The sequence below is a fragment of the Musca autumnalis genome, unplaced genomic scaffold, assembly GCF_047663935.1.
Source record: "Musca autumnalis isolate F117 unplaced genomic scaffold, ASM4766393v1 scaffold_2, whole genome shotgun sequence".
Lineage (NCBI taxonomy): Eukaryota > Metazoa > Arthropoda > Insecta > Diptera > Muscidae > Musca > Musca autumnalis.
Genome location: NW_027411755.1, coordinates 115,407,631 through 115,430,425, shown reverse-complemented (window position 1 = coordinate 115,430,425; position 22,795 = coordinate 115,407,631). Strand labels below are relative to the sequence as shown.

Genomic DNA, 22,795 nt, shown 5'->3' with positions numbered 1-22,795 from the left:
GTCCATATGTCCACATTAGGCAATTTTCCTTGCGGCAATTGTCAGTTTGAAGGAGAGAGAGAGGTGAAGCATGTGGTAACCCTTTGCTTCTCAACACCCTCTCTCACCGACAAACTTACAATTGCTGCAAGAAAAATTGCATAATGTAAATATGGACTATTGAATAAATTTTTCAAACATTTCACTTATTTTAATTGTATTAAATTTAATTGCTATCCATAATCGACCCCTTATCTCGAAGGGGGCCATCGACTTGTTTCTCTTAAGGATTTTCTTAAGGGGTCGACCTGTGATCTGTTGCCACGTGGTATGCAAACGTTAGTGCTACAGGCTTGAACAATTTTAACAGTCACAATGCCGATCTGAGGGCGGCAACAGATTGTTGTTGTAGCAGAATTTAAACTTACGTAGAAGCATAGGCAACAGGTTGTCTCTTTATGCCATCAGTGAACCAGTTTTAAGAAGAGGCAGTTTCTGCTTGGGTTCCATCGCTACACTACTGAAGATTTTGTTACAAGAAGAGTGGTACAAACGGAAACCATCGTGCCTATCATGTTGGCTTGAATTTTGTGAATAAATTGGGTGAATATAGTCAGGGCAATCATGAATAAAAATTTCGTGCGGAATTTAATTTATTTGACAAACATAGTAACCTAGCCCATAGGGCCATGAGCGGTTCCAAAAGCTATACAATAACTACTCTCAGACACAATAACAATTTCCCTTTCTAATTTCACACTTTTTAATAAGTGTATTCGGTACTTTTAATCTGGTAGGAACATTAGCTGCAAGTTAAAGGTTCGCATCGAACATTGGTGGCGTCGTTTTTATTGGGATAACTAATACAATTTTGTTTTTTCCAAAATAGTCTGGCTTAATCCCATTGTTGTTGTTTTATTATTTTAAAACCAACTAATTTATTAGTGGAAAAAGGTTTGCCATTGTTCGATCTCGTAGAAATTCTACGACACATAGCAGTGGGAAAAGGTTTAGTTAGTTTCGTAAACACTTTCGTCGGAGTTGTGTTAGGTTGCCAAGGAAAAACTTCTCATTGAAGTTTTTTCTTTGTTCACCTTTATACTTCGAGCTGACGATTGATGTTTGGGTATAACAAGTTTCTTGTTGAAGAAATTATTGAAAAATAACTTCGGTGGAGAATATCCACAAACAAGAAACAAGGGAACTGATGAGATCCAGTGGCGTGGATCGAAACTAGTATTCCCTGCCTTACCCCTTGGCGAACAATGCCAAATCTTTTCCACTAATAAATTTTTTTAAAATAATAAAACAACAACAATGGGAATAAGCCAGACTATTTTGAAAAAACAAGATTCGCATCCATGTTAACTCCTCGTGCTTGAATAACCTACTTTCATATAACTTCATATAAATAATAAATCATGTGAATTTGTAAAACAGTTTATAAAACTGAATAAGTTTAATTCAAAAGATAAAATGTACCAAAAAAGCGCAGAATGATAGAAAAATTGTTTTGTATTAGATTTGTATACTACTAGTACTCGCATTCAATATCAAGTTGTTTGGATCAAAGTTCTTACTTTTTTTAAGCTCGAGTGCGTAAAATAACGTCTTTTAATATCTTATCACGAATAAGATTGTTCTAATTCCAAGTTGTTTGGATCAAAGTTCTTACTATTTTGAAGCTTGAATGCGTAAAATGAACGTCTTTTAAAAACCTATCACGAATAAGATTGTTCTAATTCCAATTTGCAAATTTGCTTTATACATAAAAATATGTATAAATATTAAAAAAATCACACAGAATAGGACTGATTAGGGGTAATGCACATCCATGTTCATAATCGTCTTGCTGTGGGTAAACATTTTACTGTCCTTTCTGATCCAATCATATGGAATCATCTTCATAAATTAAGATGGAGAGACAAACAAATCCTTCGAACCAAAACAATTTTTCTAATCACCCTCTATGATATACAGGCTACGGGCATTTTTCTATTATTCTTCTTCAGAATTTTCCGAGCTATCTTCATCATCATCACTGTCATCGGAATCTTCAATTATTCTGGCTGCGGGTCGGTTCATATTTGGTTCGAGATCGTCATCTTCCTTCTCTTCATCGTCCGAGGAATCTTTTCCAACGTTATTTTGGTAATTCTCCTTATTGGATTTCGTGGTGAATCTCTCTGGCCATACTCCAGCCTTTTTATATTCCTTAACATGTTCTGGAGTTAAGATTTTACATATCTCTCCCTTGACTTTGTCACCCTCCTCAATGGGTTCAACCAAAATGAAATCGCCTCGTTTCACCCAAACATTCTTGCGGAATTTGTTGGGCATTGTAACTAAAAAACATACACATTACGAACGATCAGATTCACATTCCAGAACCAAAGAAAGCAAAACTACACTTACCCAGAAAACGTTCATCATCTACATTGGTTTCCACCTCATGCAGATTATTGCCACGGCTGCAGACAACACGAACAATTTGTTGATTTTCTTTGGGCAACTCATAGTCGTCCTCCATCATCTCTTTAAGAACATGTTTTTGGCGTGTTACTCGAGACATCCTATAAAAGAACCACATTAGAATGGAATATCTGTAGCCTGCCTTTTTCTTTCTCACCTTTGGTTCAATCTTTAGCGTGGTTCAGGAGTTTAGATATTTTCTGGTGCTTTCAAAATATTTTAATAATGTTTGTATTTTTAAATTCATTTAAATAAAAATGAAATTATTTTGTAGTAGGCAAAAATGTGCCGTGCCGTCCGTGTCCGATTAGGGATACGCGAGTTGACTTTTGTCTTTTGTTTTGTACTAATCAACTGCATATCCCTATTATCTTAGATTTTGCAATCGTGTTGGTAACTCTGCGTTTCATGCTTGTAAAAAATGTACTATAATTTCAAAAACTACTTTTAATACAACCGTGGGAACGAAACTTGTTACAAGGTTGTATTGGATGTGTTTAGGCCGTTAAAAGTTTAATATTTAAATTTTTTCCTTTATACATTTGTCAACAAATTAAAAGATAGTATATTCTTGCTCGTTCTGGAACAAAGCAAATATAAACATATTTTGGCAGAATATTTAAGAATGCATTCAACGTTTGACACAACCACATTCAAAGATGGGATAACTTGAATGTAATAGGCGCTATGTCGAACGAAAATGAAAACGACAGAAAAACAACTAAACTTATAGTACGTTTATATATAACCGGATTTAACAAACCCACTGGGTTTTAAATGTCAATTCCATTACATATACGTCAAACAAATCCTGATAATGAAGGTTAACCCTGCAAAAAGCTATAATATAAACAGCATATTAGAATCACTTAATTATGGAATATTTTCGTCAAATTGACAAAAATATCCCCTTTTTGGAAATAAATATGAAAATAAAAAATTGTGAAATACAAGATGTTGCAAAAAACACTTTTCTCAAATTTTGTTCGGAAGATACCCGAAGAGTGAACCTATATAGTGATCTACATATATCTTGTAGAAATATGACGATGTGCAAAATATAGACCAAATCGATTGCTTCCTTCGAGAGTTATCGTGCGCACCGTTTTAGCAAAAACTTTTGTGGGGGAGGTATCCGAGGCGGCGGACCGATATGTCCCATCTTCGGACTTGATCTAAGTTTGGACATAATATTACGAATCGGTTGATCCATCTAGACAGAAGGACAGACAAGGCTAATCGGCTCCAAATTATCTGAAACAGATTTCGTCCAAACATACTTCGACACTAGGGTCTAACTTTTCGTTTACACAAGACAGACTGTCTGCAAATACAACTCTGATTTACTAATACATACAAACATTTGGCTACCCAACATACCAAATAAAAATAAAACCCAACATACCAAAAAAGCTTAAGAATTATATTATAATAAGCTTACCAACATAAGCCTTAAGCTTATAAAAGACTTGAGAAATCAGTTGTTAAAAGCTTATGTCATAATTGTAGAAAAATCGAAACGGAACCCTTGTTTATAAGCTTACGCTTGTAATTGTAGAACAAGCTTATGCAATTAATATTATCTTAAGCTTACCCTTGTAATAGTAAAACAAGCTTACATATATATTTTTAAATTTTTATTAAAATTTTATAAATTCATTTCATATTTTGAGATTTACTTATAAATTAACAAAATGTGTAGTGTGTAGATTTTTGGTTTTATAACTGTTTCGCGTCTTTATAGGATTTTTCGCGAACCGTCTTGAATGAATGTGTCGTTGGAGTTGCGGCATCTATGAAAAGTAGAAATTCAGTGATAATTTTTGCAGTTAATTTTGTAAATTGAACTTACTTTATATAGCGTTTCTCGTGCAATTGTTGTGCGCCTTGCACTCTGTATGCATGGTTGATATTCTCAGGTCGGGCAAAATATCCAACGGTGGCAAAATATTCCTCAGCGTAATGTAGACGACATTTCCGGATCAACAATGAAAAACTTTTATACAAATGGTGTCGTAAAACACGCGGTTCGGATTTGGCGATAACAAGTATGTCATTAAGCCAATATGAAGCGGCATGCACTCTTTAATATGAAATAAATCTACCGTGTCCCTTAGAAAATGGGTTTGGGAACATATGTATGAATGTCATAGTTTCGTCACTTTCACTATGTTCGCATTCACTTCTAGTTTCATCACAACCGCAATTAACATCACCAAATCTTGAAACGTCTTCTTTTTTATGATTCAAATGTTCAATGACTTTTTTGCCTCTTAACACTGTTTTATATTTTGTAGGCATCAGCAATTATATTTTAGCACAACACGGATATAATTATTTAGTTCGCACAACGCGGATATACATTTAATCACATAAAAATTAAGAAAACGATGTAAAATACAAAAAAAAAATCTACGAAAACTAATTTATCAACAAAAGTCAGGCAGACTTTAGAAAAGTTTGTGCCAGTAATAGTTTTACAAGCATTGTTACAAATTGATTGTGAATTTTCTATTTTTATAATATTATTCTCAAGTCCTATTACTTTTTATTTTTATTTGGTATGTTGGGAAAGTAATAGGACTTGAGAATAATATTATAAAAATAGAAAATTCACAATCAATTTGTAACAATGCTTGTAAAACTATTACTGGCACAAACTTTTCTAAAGTCTGCCTGACTTTTGTTGATAAATTAGTTTTCGTAGATTTTTTTTGTATTTTACATCGTTTTCTTAATTTTGTGATTAAATGTATATCCGATTAAATGTATATCCGCGTTGTGCGAACTAAATAATTATATCCGTGTTGTGCTAAAATATAATTGCTGATGCCTACAAAATATAAAACAGTGTTAAGAGGCAAAAAAGTCATTGAACATTTGAATCATAAAAAAGAAGACGTTTCAAGATTTGGTGATGTAAATAGCGGTTGTGATGAAACTAGAAGTGAATGCGAACATAGTGAAAGTGACGAAACTATGACATTCATACATATGTTCCCAAACCCATTTTCTAAGGGACACGGTAGATTTATTTCATATTAAAGAGTGCATGCCGCTTCATATTGGCTTAATGACATACTTGTTATCGCCAAATCCGAACCGCGTGTTTTACGACACCATTTGTATAAAAGTTTTTCATTGTTGATCCGGAAATGTCGTCTACATTACGCTGAGGAATATTTTGCCACCGTTGGATATTTTGCCCGACCTGAGAATATCAACCATGCATACAGAGTGCAAGGCGCACAACAATTGCACGAGAAACGCTATATAAAGTAAGTTCAATTTACAAAATTAACTGCAAAAATTATCACTGAATTTCTACTTTTCATAGATGCCGCAACTCCAACGACACATTCATTCAAGACGGTTCGCGAAAAATCCTATAAAGACGCGAAACAGTTATAAAACCAAAAATCTACACACTACACATTTTGTTAATTTATAAGTAAATCTCAAAATATGAAATGAATTTATAAAATTTTAATAAAAATTTAAAAATATATATGTAAGCTTGTTTTACTATTACAAGGGTAAGCTTAAGATAATATTAATTGCATAAGCTTGTTCTACAATTACAAGCGTAAGCTTATAAACAAGGGTTCCGTTTCGATTTTTCTACAATTATGACATAAGCTTTTAACAACTGATTTCTCAAGTCTTTTATAAGCTTAAGGCTTATGTTGGTAAGCTTATTATAATATAATTCTTAAGCTTTTTTGGTATGTTGGGTAGTTGCCTCGGCACTATCTGGTAATTTTCGTAGACAGTAAACATGGACATTTTTGAATAAATGAAAACAGAACTATTTCAAATAACAAACAAGTAAGAAAAGCGTTAAGTTCGGTCGGGCCGAACTTTTTATATCCTCCACCACAAATTTCAGCCATTTCGGTGGATTAATGTGGCCACAACCTTTAAAATACCGAAATTCGGAAGGTACCGTTCTATGGGGGCTATATGATGGCGTGGACCTATACCTACAAACTTCTGGGGGAAAGTTTTATACGCCTAAAGAAGACTAAATACCAAATTTCAGCCATCTCGGTGTGATAATGAGGCTTAAACGTTCAAAATATCGAAAATCGGGAGATATTGTATTATGGGGGCTATATCAACACGTGGACCTATATAAACATTTTATGGTAGAAATGTTTCTTAGCCTCTAGAAACACAAAATACAAAGTTACAACCGATTCTTTGGTTAAGTGGGTCTAATACATTCAAAATATATTAAAATGACGCGTACTTTATAAGGGGCCTTATGTGGGGGCTATACCAAAACGTGGACCTATATAACCCAACTTTAGTAGGAATGTTTTCTGGCCTCTGAAGACACAAAATACCAAATTACAACCAATTCTGTGGTCAAATGGGTCTAATACATTCAAAATATATTAAAATGACGCGTACTTTATATGGGGCGTTATATGGGGGCTATACCAAAACGTGGACCTATATAAACCAACTTTGGTAGGAATGTTTTTTAGCCTCTGGAGACACCAATTACCAATTTACAACCAATTCGGTTGTAAAATAGGACAAATATCTTAAAAATTCCTTAAAACGACGACGCGTCACGCGTCATTTTGTATGGGGGCTATACGAAAGCGTGGACCTACATAGCCCACTTTCAATACCAAAAGTCCTACGTAAATATAACATATTTTTCCAAAATTTCATCAACACTCGTCAATCCGTTCGGCGCTAGAGTGATTTCCACAGACGGACAGACGGACGGACATGGCTATATCGATGTAGAATTGCACGCTGATCAAGAATATATATACTTTGTGGGGTCTACAATGATTATTTCGAGTAGTTACAAACGTAGTGACAAACTTAATATACCCCCATCCTATGGTGGAGGGTATAAAAAGACAACAGGACTGGCATGAAACAAAATAAAAACAAAATATGTGAACGGAAACCGTTTTCCTTTTCTTTTTTATTCTTTTTATCTGTATTAAAACGGACCCAGAAAGCCAGCCGGCGATGCTTCTTATGTACCGAGACTTTAACAGATGCATAAAATGGTAAATCGATCAACTTAGACCCACTCATAACTAGTTCATCGCATAAGTTGTTTCTTTTTATATTACTATGTCCTGTAGACCAGCAAAGTTTAACGTTATTTCTTATATAATTCATATCATAGCTGTTAGTTAATGATCCACTACTTGAGACACCTTAGGGCTGCCTGACTGTCGACATAAAAAGTCACGGGTCCTGTAAGACTGGCTTCAGGTACACTAACCAGTGCTACTGCTTTTCTTATAGCAGAACTTATGCTTGAAAGGCGCTACAGCTATCGTAAAGCTTACATGAGTATTTGATTAATGAATTTTCGTAATGTTCGTGCCTCCCTCCATCTTGAATCCATCTGTGTATATTGACACACCGTCCCGAGGAGAATTACCTTCAGCCCAAATGTCTCTAATTGGATCGAGTTCTTGCAGAAGTAGAGTTCAATAAGACGTTTCTTTATCCGCTTCTCGATATTTCTTCTCCGTGTCATGCAACGGTCCAGGTATTTGCCAAGGTATTTAGCTTCATGGTGAATAGCACGAGTTCCGTCTTCTCGGCTCACTCCAAGACCATTGTCATGGACCCAGACTGACAGTTGTGCCGGAGCACCCTGTTGAAAAAACTTACCACTAATCAGCATAAATCGCCAATTTAGTTTTCAGTGAGTCGAAACACACAAGAATTTCCCTCTACGTTGTAACCCTGCTATGTGCTTTTCAGCATCTCATCAATCCATTCCAGTGGATGGAGGAAATAAGAGCTGAGAGCGTTATGGATGAATTCAAGCTTTACATTATTTGAAGCCCCCTCTATATCAAGAAAGGACGCCAAAGTAAAAATCGCATTTTCATCTCAAAGTGCCAAACACTTCATTTAAGGCGATTTTTACGGACATTCCCTTGGTGAGAGCATGTTGAGATTTGCTGATCTTTGTCGAATCTAATTGTGCCATAATTTCAAGATCCAGTAGCCTTTATTTTGTCTTCAAGAGAAAGTAGGAAAGGTAAAAAGTGGCTTGTTTCCCCCCTTTATTCTTTTCGATCATGGCATGTAGTTTCCAGATCACCAACACGATTCAGGCAAGGGCGGAAGTGAATCTCCGATAGTAGATCCGGAGTTTTTTGCTCAGAGTTAGTCCACACACAGTCGATACGTAATAGTATTAAACTACTTTGGGATCCTAAGACGAAACATAGCAACCTGGTGTTTCCTTGCAGAATCACTGAACCTGATGTGAAAACCTAAAAAAATCGGTGGAGGGCTATTTAAATAATTCGCGGTCAAAGTTCACATTTTTAGGCTTTTTAGGTTTTCACGATTTTGCTTGGAAACCGCAAGTCCTATGGAAATGGGACTAAAGAAAATGTTGTAGCAAAACTCTCTACAATATTGACCTTTATGGGTACTTTACACGATATGTTTTTTACATATGAGTTGTCACTTTGCGCATACATTTTGTATGGGAGAAGTGACAACTCATATGTAAAAAACATACCGTTTGGGTTTTGGGTAGGGAAATCCCGCACCGGGAATTCCCGGGAATTCTCGATTTTTTGGTTACGGGATTTTCCCGGGAAACAAAATCATATTTCCCGGGAAATCGGAAAACATTTTTTTACATTTATCACAACTAATATTGAATGAATGAATAAACTATGCCCATCACTTTTATACCATAGAATCAGCATTCGATTAGGTTTTACAGAATCAATAAATTAGAAAAGATTTGGAAATAACTTTGATCTACAAAAGTGTTTTCAGGGAAAAGGGTATAAGAGCCGTACCAAAAATATAGACCATAACAACAGATTTTTATTCTGTTTTATTTAAGCGCGAAAGAATATTTTCTATTAAAAAGTCCCATTTTTATACCCTCAGCCATTGAGGTAAAGAGGGTCCGGATCCGGTCAAAAATTTGGCACTCGAGATTTTTTTCAAACTTAGTTTAAGTTCGAAGATGGACCATTTCGGTGGCGCACTACTTCCGGTACCTTCCCCACAATAGTTCAACAATTATCGCTAAAATGGTGCGCACGATAACTCTCGAGGGGAATAACCGAATCGGTCATAATTTTGCATATGGTAATATAAGTTCCAAGCATAGAACCGGTTCCACACAAAATTAGGAAAAATTGCAGTTTTAGAGCTCCTCTCGGATCGATTTGAATTTTTTTCAGCAATTTGTCGGGGGCAAGTCTATACTTCCTGAATAATGTCCAATGACTAAAATGGAAAATTGCCAAGATAACTCCCGCAGGAAGTTTCTGATTGTTCCAAACTTTGCATATCGTATTATTTCATCTAGTCATGTATCAGGTTGGAATATGGACTATATCGGTCCACCCCTTCGGGTAACTCCAACACAAAATTTAGGAAAAGTGCAGTTAACCAGCTCATCTCGAATCGTTTTGCAATTCTTTCCAAAAAGTTTTACTTGATTGCCCTGTTACGACGGCGCAACTTTTGTTGGGAGGGCAAGTCCACTCTTCCTGAGGTAAAGGCACAAAATCTGAAAAAAAACTACCGATACTAACTACATTGGGTAGTACATAAGATAACCGTCGAAGGGAGAAATCTCCCACACTCTCTCTTTTAAAAGTTCGGCAGTTAAAAGTTTGTTTTGTGGCGGCCCTAATTAAAACGCTACAATTTTTTTCGGTGCAAGTCCATACTTGTGTTTGTTTCTTTTCTTTAGGTCCGAGGCTGAGGGTATATCACAGTCGGCACAGCTGACTGATACTTTCTTACTTGTTTCAAGCGAAAACGTGTCATTCATTTTTGAGCCCGCAACTCTTTGAAAATATTGTATTTCATATAAGTTACTATGGGAAGATAAAAAAATCACGGAAATATTAATCCACTCTCGTATTTTAAAATTTCCCGGGAAATCCCGTATTCCCGGGAATGGCGATTTTTTGATTCCCGTTTCCCGGGAATGACAAAAACCGGGAAAACGCAAAACCCTACTTACCGTGTAAACTACCCATTACGATATTTTCGTAGGTTTTACCATTTTTAAGATATAGAATTTAAAATTGGGACAATGCACACAATCGTCTCCTTATAAAACAATGTCATGCAAGATGCCCCTTAACTAACTTTAATTGAAAACCGCTTACACCCGGGAAGTTTTTAAATCGCGGTAAAAGTTCACATTTTTTTTGCTTGGAAAAAGCAAGTCCTATCGAAGTGGGGCTAAAAAATTTTAGAGAATTTTCTCTGCTACAACATTATCTTTAGCACCACTTCAACAGGGCTTGCCGTTTCCAAGCAGAATCCTGAAACCCTAAAAAAACCATGTTCAGGAGCACCGAGGGAGTCGTTCGTGGTGATGACATATGTTCGTAACTGTTTAAAATAAGAGAATAACATTATATATGTATTTACATTTAAATTTGACTTAGTGTTAGGCAATCAATTTCAGCAATAAGTGAGATTTTCAAATGTAAAACTTTGTCCCACCCAAAAATAAATGAGTGAGGTACCTATTCAAATTTATTCCGCTTGCAACCTTCTCTTTTTACCACATTTTATCGATTAAAGAGTCAAAGAAATAAATAAACAATGCATTTTGTAAGCTTAAAATTTATTAAAGTTTGAAAGCAAATAGGAATACAAAAAATGTGATCACTTATCATAGAGGCCATGTATGTATGTACTATGAATGTATGTATATTTTTGATTTGTTTTGAAAAAATTAACAACCATTATCAAAGTGCTCTGAAACATACTTATTTCCATAAGATGAGTAGGATATGAGCCCATACTGAGCATAATTTGTTTCTTTTACTAACTATATTGAGTACAATAGATAACACACATATGCACATATACAAAATACAATAATAATTTTCATCAAATAAAACAAAATACAACATTCATTCAAAATCAACAACATGGAATTTGCGTGTCGAAGTCCCATATAATGATATTCTCTGGTAATATGCGTGTGTATATCGTTGTAACTGCCAAGGATGTTTGTGCAAATTCTGCAATCATGTCCACTTCTAACGTTATAATTTATCTCACAAACCATAGTCGTATTTAATATCTAAAAATGTAAACTTATTTCTTAGAGGACAGAGTCTGTAATTTTGAAAAAATAGTTATAAACTTAAACAATAATAACGCAGTTCAGTAATCAGTACTCGGTACTACAAAAAAGTGTGCATTTCCATTCACTTCACATTTTGATTGTAAGGCAATTAATTATTAAATTATGTATTTGTTTTCATCAACTACTTGCTAGGTGTATTTAGATCTATTAAAAAAAAAAGAATAATAATATCGGCATTTCGTCGATCTCCAGAACAGTACCATCACCAACAGTTTTATTTATTTTTTATTGAGACGTAAGATACGCTCCTTCAGGCCTCCGGGTTTCACTTTTGTAGTTTTGACAGTTTTGCGCGATTGTACATCCTTTGATTTTTTTAATCTGAAATTAAATGTGGAAATTGTTTATATTCGGAGTGTAAAAGAAATCGAAATTTTAAATTTAAACCATATGGGATAAAAGGAAACCTCTCTATTATCAAATTATTACAATAAAGATCATTGAACTAATATTAGAATCGGGTTGCACTTATTGATTTGAGAGAAGTTTTCTCTTATCCCATCGGTTATGTTCGTGGTAAATACTTTTTATAGATTTTTAAAGGAAATACAACTTACAATTCATTCCATAATATGGCAATTTCCTTTTTCATAATATCCTTAAAATCATTTGTAAAATTGGTCCAATTTTCGAAAAATGTTTTGGGCGTACACGACTCTATTGTGCCGGTTTTTGGTGCATAGTGATAGAATTTCATAGTTTCCAAGAATGTATCGCGACAATCATCCAGTTCCTTGTAAAGCTTGTCGACGACTTTCGTGGCATGTTCAATGAATTCCTCCATTTTGGATTTGAATGGTTCCATATTCTGGGGTGTGGAATTTGAGATGACTTTTTCGGTAATGGCTTTAGTCGCTATAACATAGAAGAAAAAGAGGAAGAAGAAAAAATGCAAATGAGTTTATTCCACCTAAAATACCATCTAATCAAAATCATACTTACATTTCAGTTGTCGATTGAGTTCAGTAATTTGTCTCTTAACTTCATCAAAATCAACCTGACTGGCTCTCTCAACATCCGAAGGCTCAGGAATGGGTAGTGGAATCTCCAGTAGCTGTACACCTTCCTTACGTTTACGACTGATGTATGTGCGCACAATGAAATGCAATAGCGTGGTGTGAGACTCTTTGGATTTGACATCCTTCAGTTTGCCCAAAATTTCCAGTGTAAAACCATCGGCTTGACCTCTTTGGCGATTGCCACCATTCATGTAATTGCCCAGTGTTAGAATAATGGCAAAAAGTAATTTCAATTCTTCGCTTTCCATCAGGAATTGTGATAAATGCATGACAACTTCCAGTTTACGTTCAATGACCGTTGCACATTCCTCAAAATCGGCCATGAATACTATGCAGGATATACGTTCTGTTGACATGGATATTTGGGAGATTTTTAATAGGAATTGTTCTGGATAATCTAGGGGGATGTCACTTTGTGCTGCTTCCTTTATCAGCTCCAATTCTTCATTGGTGGCCTTGATATTGATTATTTGCTGCAATGTTTCGAGGCTCACAACCGAAGTGTCCACATGATAGATGGCATGTTCGATTTCACAAAAGTCCACATGGGAACTGCGTGATATAATGCCGACATTTTGAGATCGCTTACTGTCCAATACCTTTGTGTGTCTCACCCGGACCTCAGTCTTTACTTTGGGTTTGCTGACGGGCACAACAGCTTCTCGTGAAAATAGTTCGGTGAATTCATCGATATTGTCGAGGCTGGTTTCGTCGATTTCTTGCCAGATCTCTTTAGTTGCTTGCGGCTTGGTGACAGGTGGTGGATCATCGGGCGAAGTAGAGGGACTTGAGTCTGTCTCATCTGAGATGATATCCGTAAATGGCTGCGCTGGTTTGGGTGGTGGTGGCGGTTGCGTTACTATACGAGTCCAGTAGAGAGGTTTCATGGGTTTGGGTGGATTAACGGCAGTCTTTCGTAACGCTAAATGATGGGCAGTTGGGGGAATTACTGATAGTTAGTTTAGATAGGGATCTTTGGGGTGAAATACTTACTGTTGGTTTGATTAAACCAGCCTCCTTCGGTTGGGTTGGGTAATGGAGCGGGTGTGGATGGTGTTTTTGGTTGACCTGGCGGTGGTGGTGGAGGAGTTCCGCCAGCTGATGTATTGTGATTAATTGAGTTGGGAATAGTAGAATTAAGACAGGGAGGAGCTGGTGGGGGTGGCGGAGGAGGCAGTCCACCAGGCCCAGAAGGTAGTGGTGGTGGGGGAGGCGGTGGTGGCAAGTTTGTCGCAGGAGGCGGTGGTGGAGGAGGTGGTGTTGGTGCTGATGGTGACAGAGGATTTGCTGGTGGTGGCGGCGGAGGAGGTGGAGGTTTTGATGTAGGCGTCGAAGAACTAGACTCAGTTTTGCTGTTTAGTTTCTCACTCTCAGTCATTTCGACCAATGAAACTTGTACTTCTTTTTCACATGTTGAGATTTCTTCTTTAGAACTGTTTTTACATTTGCTACATACAAACTCAGTCTGACCTTGTAGCGCCTCATCTTCTGTTTGTACACCAACTTCCTGCAGACTGCCGATTTCAATACCAGAACTACCATCGCTAACATTCTTATCATTCTTATCATATTGATAGACTGTTGTTTCGCTGGCATTTAACAATTCGGTCAATTGAATGCAGCGTTTGGAGGGTTTCCTGAGAGGTTCTCCGGCTGTCAGGAGATCATTAACCACTGCATGAACTTCGGCAATTGTGGAACAACTCAACAACTTCTTCCTAAGAAGCTGCTGAAATCCTGTCTCTCTTTCCGGCTGTGGTGTTTCGACTTGAATGCTTTTCGGCAGGCGTGGTATACCCGCAGGAGTACTACAATATGGCCAAATATTGACCTTATCCAATTTGCCGGGAGTATGTGGTTGGGATGTTGTTGGAGCTTCGGTGTGTGTCCATTGGTACATGTGGAAGGGCTGCAAAGATAAAGAAAAAATAATAATCAATATTTTATCTCGATAAGCACAATTGAGAGGCTCTTTAGAAAGATTTAAGTACATCGAGCTAATTCTAAGAAAAAAAGTTATGTTTTTATTAGCATTTGAAAATGTGGACCGAATTAGTTCGTACTTATAAATTATATAGAGATAACAAACATATTAGAATCAGGATGACTGTAAAAATTAGTCCGATGTGATTATTGGGGGTTTGGCCCGCAATTGAAAAGTGTCTTCGTTGATGACTCATAGTCAATTGAAAATATTTGGAACGAAAAGGAATTTTCTTAATATGCGTTCAATATTTAACCCTGTGTCTCAGCCAGGGACTTGCGCAGGGTAGTTGTGAGACTAGGTCGAGGATATCGCTGTAAACGCCTGCTCCTGTTCCATTTTCTGTCTTAGAGCAATCGATATAAATATCTATAACGTCTACAACTCCAGATCTCTCTGCAGTTGTTTACTAGAAGTTCTTTTGTGTTGATAAATAATCCCTGCTTATTGGTACTTCTGTTCGACGTAGAATCGCAGTGAGGCCGTATTGATAGCCACTAATTAAGCTCTTTGAACCGAAGGGCATTCACTGATGTCTGTACTTCTACAAATAGATCTAACGGATCCCACGGCGGCGGGTTCTTCGATACCGAATTGATCCGGAATCACACAACATCCATGTTCCGGCCAGCGGCTGCCATCTCAGAGTACATACGTTCGTATTTGTATCGGTTTTTTGTTTTGGGAGCAGCACTACCGTGACGGAGGAGAACCCAGGATCAATATTGATGTGATCGGTTTGTCACATTCGCATCTTCACCCATATCCAACCTTCGGTCTCGTATTCATAAGAATACGAGACTACCCCGCAGTCCCAGACAAAAAAGTGGACTTTAAAAGTCAGAAGAATATCATGATCGCTACGGTGCTTGGTTTCCTGCAGCTAACAGCGTTGTGATGGTTACAACGTATTGAGGAAATATCACACCAGAAGTGGTGGTGGGGGATTTGCTCTCCTATTACACCAGTCTGTTTAATACAGACCTAACTCGATTGAGCGCGGCTCTAATGACCCGTACATGGAATGTATGGGGATAGCAGTCAGGTGTGGAACTGCCGAAGTAGATTACCTTAACCTATGCACCCCGCTGACAGGCAGCTATACTCCAGGTTATAGGTGTAACATTAGACCGCTTTTGGAAGCTTATAATAGACTTGCTCATCATGAGTAGTGGCATTCGGTCCTCGTAAATGACCCACGGGGGTATAGTACTGGCTGAGCAGATTGATAGCTCTACGTTTTGCACGGTCAATGAGGACACCCCTACCAGAATTAGCGGAGAGCGTCACAGTTCGCCAGACATAACCATAGTGTCACCCGGTCTTACCAATGACGTCACCAGACAATCCGTAATTTCTCTTGGATCAGACCATCTCCCCATATTTGTTTGTCTCCATTAGCAGACCGCCCGTTTTCACCACCTCTGAGAGTTCACGTATCTCCGCATCAGAGATCTGTCCAACCCTTCTGATGTTTGGGTAGCTGCAGTCGCTCAACATATACCTGCTGGTCGAATACTCGAATGATGAGCTTCGCCGAATAATGACCCCAGAGTGATGGAGCTGACACTGGATGTTAACAGGTTGGTCGGTGAGCATACGCAGGATCTCAGAGGAGGTGCGCAATTTATTTTATTTGTCAAGCACCCTGGAAATGACAGGTTGAAGAGAAGAGTTCTACCTTAAATCATATCTCTTCCTGTCGAAGAGAAACCACGACAATTCAAAATAGATGATGTTGCGAATGTCATCAGGAACGTAAATCATCCAAATCGTTGGGCCCTGATGGAACCTACATGGTAATGCTGAAACTGCTGGATGTGCCGGGTGTCGTTTATCTCTCCAAAGTTCTCAACCTGTCGCTAGCCACCCACATCGTTCCCGAAGCCTGGATAATGAGCAGGGTGGTCCTGCTACTGAAGTCGGGCAATGATGCCAGCAAAAGTGAATCGTACAGACCGATTTAGCTTTGTCGTTCGTAGCAAAGATTCCCGAGGGCCATAAATAGATAGCCTTTTACCGATCATCAACATGGGTTCGGTAAACATAACAGTAACATATGCTGATGATTGTACGATCTTGGCGTCAGGTACCTTTCCCGATGTCTTGTGTGAAAATCTGAACTCTTATTTGACTACCTCAAGATCCTAGGGGTCACATTGGACAGCATGTTCACGTCGTACGCGCATGCCAAAGCTATCTGCGACAAACTGAGATGTAGGAGAAATGTTCACAAGTCCCTAGCCGGCAGCACTTGGGCTGTGGATAAAGAAGCCTTGTTGACCACATATAACGCGATAGGTCAGCATGTGGTAAGTACAACGCGATGGAAGAACTGATGTGGTAAGATTTTCCACGCGAAGAATATGTAAATATCCGTCACTAAACCTACGACCTCTCTGTGCACCACATGGACTGTGGAGGTGAGCACTGAGCTGAATGTCAGAGTCGATGGTAGCAGAATTCCGACTACTAACTACCCCAAGGCAGTCACATTCGGCATTACGTTCACGCCGCCCGCACATGTTACAGCTAACTGCGACAACCTGAGATGTAGGAACAATGTCTTCAAGTCCCTAGCCGCCAGCACTTGGGGTGCAGATAAATAAACCTTGCTGGCCACATATAATTAATTAGGTCGAGAAGACAAAGATTCTTCCTGTACAGCAACATAATGGCATGCTCTCGTTGCAGTACTTGCTCGGGTGTTACTGTGAGAGATCTCGTTTATGAAGCCTATAGGGCGAGTAATGGTGCAAAATATCTGCCCAACTGCATCTTTTCAAAAAATACGACTTCACATTTAGAAATTAAAGCTTTATTATCTTTCTCTTCTTCTAGGAATGAAGTACTGCATATTTTATAGTCGAACTTGATAATGTTAAAATATCCCTTTTCCAATGTTATGACTCTCTAATATTGCACCAATGGGGGCCAATAATCGTAACAATTATGAATGTTTCACAAGAAATTAGCATTAAGTTTTATTGGCTGTGTGGTAAAATTCATGGCGAACGAACCCCAACGTCATTGTAACGAAAAACACTTTCACATTTAACTTTCCTTGACTCGTTTTAGTACAATTTCAAAGATGTATAGATGAACATACACACATACATATGTATAAGTATGTATGTAACCATAAAAAATTCAACGGAGTGGGGACATATTGGCATTAAAGTATAAATGAACAAAGTTTTGTTTATGGCTGTTTGATTTTTTATCCTCTCGAAATCCTGTGACGATGATGATGAAGCTGATGATGATAACAACGACAAAGACAATATTGTCGTAGATGTTTTTACTGCCTTGTCGCCGCCACTGAAGCTAAAAAAGACGACATTTTGGTGGGTGGAGAGAAGTGATTTGCCAAACACATGTTTCAATAAGTCATTTTCAGGGGCTATGGATGGCGCTGTGAAGTGGAATATGTCTGACATTTCTGAATATTGATACTGAACGTAATATGTTGGTGTTATGTGTGTGTGTGTGAGTGTGTCTGTGTGTTCCTAACTGAACTTTTGCCAAATGATACGCAAATTAACCATTATGATGATGACAATGGCAATGCTGATATGACTGACACAACTGACAGATAACTAACAATTTATGCAGATAATATGTTTTTAGTTTTGTAATTACACCATTTAAAGAATTTCAAACTAATTTATTATATTTTTTTATGATATTTCTCAATCTGAAGTTATAAGTTTTTGGAATTCTGTGAGAAAAAGTTATTTTTAAGTCAAGTGATGGATCCATGAAACGTTCGCCGTAGAAATTTGAAGGTGACATGAGCCAAATAACTAATTACCAAGCAATGTAAAGTAATCAGTAGGGTGAGAAATAACGGATTATTTCTTTAAATTGTTCAAGATTAAACTACTTATTTTACTCATTACTGCGACATGAGTACGGTTGATCTAAGTTTGCACATTAAATGTCCAGATTAGATACATTGTCCAGACAACATAACATTTTCTAGCGGTGGGAAAAAACACCTCAGCGTAATGTGGGCAACATTTCCTGAAGGCAATGTTTCAGACGTGTGAAACTATTCTTCAAATGTTGTTGTTTTAACAGCATATTTTATGTTTGGGTATTTGTTTCCCTGCTTAGTTAAATCTTCAGGTCTAGAAATGACGATGAATGAAAAGGTTGTAACCACAAAGATAGAGAACTTTATTGAGTAGGTTTGGCAGGCAGTTGAAAAGGTGCATTGTGTCGTGCTGGTTATCAATCCTGCCTACTCCTAAGGTTTGTCGTGGTACCTGACGTTCTTCAGCTGCGATAGATGGCGGTTGTACTGTGCGACTGCATCTGTGTGAATGATACTCAAACCTAACTGATAGGTTTGCTGATATAGGGTTTCCCCCTTGTAATGTTGGACCTCTCTCTATCCACCATATGGCGATTGTGATGACTCCCACGGTAACACCTAACGAAGTACTGTAACGGGAGCATGCCATCTGTTACCGTAATTGAAGAATTTTCGTATTTTCAAGAAAATTCCAGAACTTCGCACAGTCAAGTGGAAGAGATCCTCAACAGATGTTGCTATGAGAAGACTTGCCCATTAACTTATCCAGGTAGGAGAGTTAAGCCAAGCTAAGTATGGTGGAATAAAGATCTGGCCAACCTCACGAAAGTCAGCAGGAGGTCATGCAATAAGGCTAGCACGACTAAACTCTGTACAGATTCAATAACTATATGCTCAGGAAAACTCTAAGAATCCTTGGATTAACTATAGTGAGATTTCGCAAGGTGATCTCAAAGGACCTAAATCCTATTGGAGCAGTTATGGCACATGGACTAACTCCGCTCTAGAGATTCTAGACCTAATTCTAGGATTTCTTGGGCGATCATTACTTTTCAACCGTATAATTCTCCTGGACCGGATGGTGTCATTCCGTAGCCGTTTCCTCTGTAAGCTCTACGTAGTGAAAACCGAAAGGACTTGGCAAGACGTACCTGGTTGTAAGGTATCGAGTAGAACTGCGTCCTTTCACTCACTAAGTAAATCAGAAATCAAAATCGCTGTAGGGGTCATTACTAGTCACTGCGGTATTATATATATGACAAGTAAGTAGGAGAACAACAATATTGATTATTGCAGACATTGTGAGGATGTTGAAGAGACTGAAATTATTGAGCTCCTTCTCTGCCGATGTTCTAGACTGTCAGTCAAAAGACATAGTCCCATTGATGTAAATTAGATGGCATATATCTTATTTTCCTGCATAGACCCTCTAGCCCCGTTAACACATTGCTGGATCCTTAAGGGCCCACGGATCATCCTATACTAAGCAAATTCAACTAACTGACTTCTCTTCACCACCTCTTTGTTATATTTTTCATATATTTTCAGTGAAGTGGCTGTCAAGAACCAACGGCAGCTGCGCATCTTATAAACTAACCCAATCTTGATATCTTCATTCAGATGGTGCAGAGAAGACATAAGAAGTTACAGTTCTCAGGATGGCGTTCTGACAGTTTTGAGTGCTACTCCATCGCCTTGTACTTATATTCATGGACCACATTGACGCCAGGGACGTACGCAGGATTTCATTTCGGGGGGGGCACAACTTGACCAAAAATCATGAAAAATTCAAATGTTGTGTAGCTTTACGTAAAGCTATTTTAAGGGGTTATGGCCACTTATAAGCATGAGAAAAACCATTTTCATGAATTTTTTATAAAAAATCTATTAAACCTTAAGTTAACTTCTTATTTATTTTTTTTTTTTTTGAAAATTTTACATTCAAATGCCCGCTTATAAAGCACTGTTTTTACTAAAGCAGTTTGCGGTACCCACTGTAGTTTGAAAAAGAATAAACCGAGCATATATTTTGTGGGATCATTACGTACCTAATAATCTTGTCCATTATCGAAAAGGTATTAAAAAAAACAATTTTTAAAAATTTTGAACAGTTAAAATCAAAATTTCGATTTTAACAAAATCAAAACACCGTACAAAATTGATATTTTTTCTGACTCCGTCAGCAGTTTTTTTAAGACTCTCTCTGTTAAGCACATGATTTATGTGTACAATAGTCCCACAAAAACATATAAAGTGCCACTTCGAGGAAAAGACGTTTTTAGTTTCTATGCTACATACAAAACACAATAAATGTTTCCCTTCGATAGCTCATATCTCGGTAAATTTTTGTCCGATGGACTGGAAATTTTGGCACATATTCTATTCTATAATCTATTCCATATTTTATATGAAATAATGGTACAAAGTATATAAATTCAATAGAAAGAATTCATAACATTTAGTCCCAATTTACATTAGGCGAGTTTACTTGCGGCAAGTCTCAGTTTGTAGGAGAGACACGTAAGGGGTATGGAAGTGAAAAATATTGCTCGTACCAGCAATTTTCAGGCAATTCCTTTTATATTTTTCGTTTTTGACATTATTTTCATTGCAGAAACAGAATTGCCTGTATAAACGCAAGAGGCAAGTTTAAAAGAGAACGAGAAAAATTGCCGCAAGAAAAATCGTTTAATATAAATTGGGACTAAGGATACAATTTTAAATATTTACAGAGTAGGATATTTAGAATTGAAAATAGACAATATCGGGCCATGATCGGTAATGTCGCCATGTAAAATTTATTGAAGTATATTGAAGTTTTTAATCATACAGGTCCACGTTATGGTTTATCGCAGAATTTTACAACAACAAAGAATTGCCGTTGTCTTTGCTATAGCAAGATTTTCACTATTTCGATGATCTTAGCCTAAATCGGCTGTCGTTGATATGTTTCCAAATGAAAACATTAAGAAAATTTTAACAGTTTTGGAGATATGGTGCGAAATGTATACAAATTATGGAATTTTTAGATATATTATAAAATGTATTTTTTTTTTTTCATTTCTCCAAATATTTTATTTTGGCCCTTATCTACAAATTTGCTGCAAAGGTCAGAAGAAGATTTGCATTGGTTTCAGAGATATAGCCCCGAGTTGTTTAAAAAGTCGATATTTAACAATGTTTAGATTGGGCCATAAAATCCAAGCTGTATCTGACTCAACAAAACGGAACTAGGGCTTTTGTACTTTGGGTCTGTACTTTCAAAAAATCCTCACTTCAAATTATTTGCACAAGATTATCTTAAAAATGTTGCACAGTGTTATTTACCGAAAGAGATAGATTCTGATACCAGGATTATTTTTACTTTTAATATTATGTTACAAAAGAAGCGTTATAATTTGTTTTCTTAATTGTTCGGTTAGAAGTTTTTGGACTCGATGACAAACACTTTGATGGGCTTAGTTCTATATAATCGATCCTTACACTATGCAACACTGAAAATGCAAACAACATCTAGTATAAATTTTTTGAAAGTACATATTTAGACTACAAAAACCCTAGTAGGGTTTTGTCCTGTCAGATCAAGTTCGGATTTTATGGCCTCATCTAAACCGGGCTAAATCTATATTTTTTGCATTTATCAGGCCTTTATCTCAGAAACGAATAGGAATTTGGCCTTGCTGTCTTTAGCAATATTGTAGCCCTAAACTAGTAGAACTTATCTTTTGCAAACAGAGATACAGACGGACGGACGGTGGTAAGTACTTCCATCTTGGCTGAAACGAATATCGTCCAAACATATGTGAAGTCTTAAATCATTATTTTGATGAAATCTATACAATCCTAGTGTATATATTTTCGTAATCTAAAGTCTGAGGTTACAATTATACTTCGGTAATGATAAGTAAAAATCAAGTGACGCACAAAAATTCATTTGTCTTCATTATTTTCTCATACTGTTTAGCAGCAAATTTGTCTAAAACAGAATAACAAAATTTTGGCGATGGCAGTAAAACAAATTTCTAATTGGCTCTCAATATGTAGTCCACGAAGAACCGACCCTTCATACATTTTATTCAATAGATTTTTTTTATATATTTCCATTCCCATAATACTGAACACGTTATTTTTGTTATAACCGGATGAGTTTTAAGCCTCGAGAGCTCTATATAGTTCGAATAAATAATAGACATGGGGTATATTCATTAAGGAATTAGCTTTGGTAGTGGTATGATATGACATGAAGAAGTAATTCAGATTTTATTGGAAGTTTCTCTCAAAAACAGCATACAAACAAAAATTTTTAAAATATTTTCTTACAAAGCTTGTTAATGGTGTACATTTTCTGTTCAGAAACTTAAGAAAATATAAGT

At 37.0% G+C, this 22,795-nt stretch overlaps 2 protein-coding genes across 17 annotated transcripts in view; both read right to left on the bottom strand.

The window, feature by feature from the left end:
* Positions 1-1,407: 1,407 nt before the first annotated feature.
* On the bottom strand, positions 1,408-2,747 carry LOC141393040 (probable RNA-binding protein EIF1AD). Its single transcript, XM_073965985.1, has 3 exons — positions 2,609-2,747; positions 2,395-2,552; positions 1,408-2,324 (listed from the first exon to the last, which is right to left on the bottom strand). The coding sequence occupies exons 2-3, from the start codon at positions 2,549-2,551 to the stop codon at positions 1,978-1,980; spliced, it is 504 nt and encodes a 167-aa protein (XP_073822086.1). The 5' UTR covers position 2,552; positions 2,609-2,747; the 3' UTR covers positions 1,408-1,977.
* Positions 2,748-11,051: 8,304 nt separating this feature from the next.
* Positions 11,052-22,795, bottom strand: part of capu (formin protein cappuccino) — a 259,823-nt gene continuing 248,079 nt past the window's right edge. For 9 of the 16 annotated variants that reach the window (XM_073969023.1, XM_073969010.1, XM_073969017.1 and 6 more), the window contains 4 exons: positions 13,612-14,527; positions 12,542-13,567; positions 12,157-12,454; positions 11,052-11,920 (listed from right to left, as the gene is read on the bottom strand). In XM_073969023.1, coding sequence (XP_073825124.1) covers positions 11,818-11,920; positions 12,157-12,454; positions 12,542-13,567; positions 13,612-14,527 — 2,343 coding nt within the window. In that variant the 3' untranslated portion in view covers positions 11,052-11,817. The remainder of the gene's footprint in view (positions 11,921-12,156; positions 12,455-12,541; positions 13,568-13,611; positions 14,528-22,795) is intronic. The other 7 variants (XM_073969026.1, XM_073969014.1, XM_073969019.1 and 4 more) reach the window with 1 other exon arrangement.

Coding starts and splice junctions, on each gene's coding strand:
- LOC141393040 (XM_073965985.1), bottom strand. CDS start 2,551: ATGTCTCGAGTAACACGCCAAAAACATGTTCTTAAAGAGATGATGGAG. Junction 2,325..2,394: donor AGATGATGAACGTTTTCTGG/GTAAGTGTAGTT, acceptor TATGTTTTTTAG/TTACAATGCCCAACAAATTC.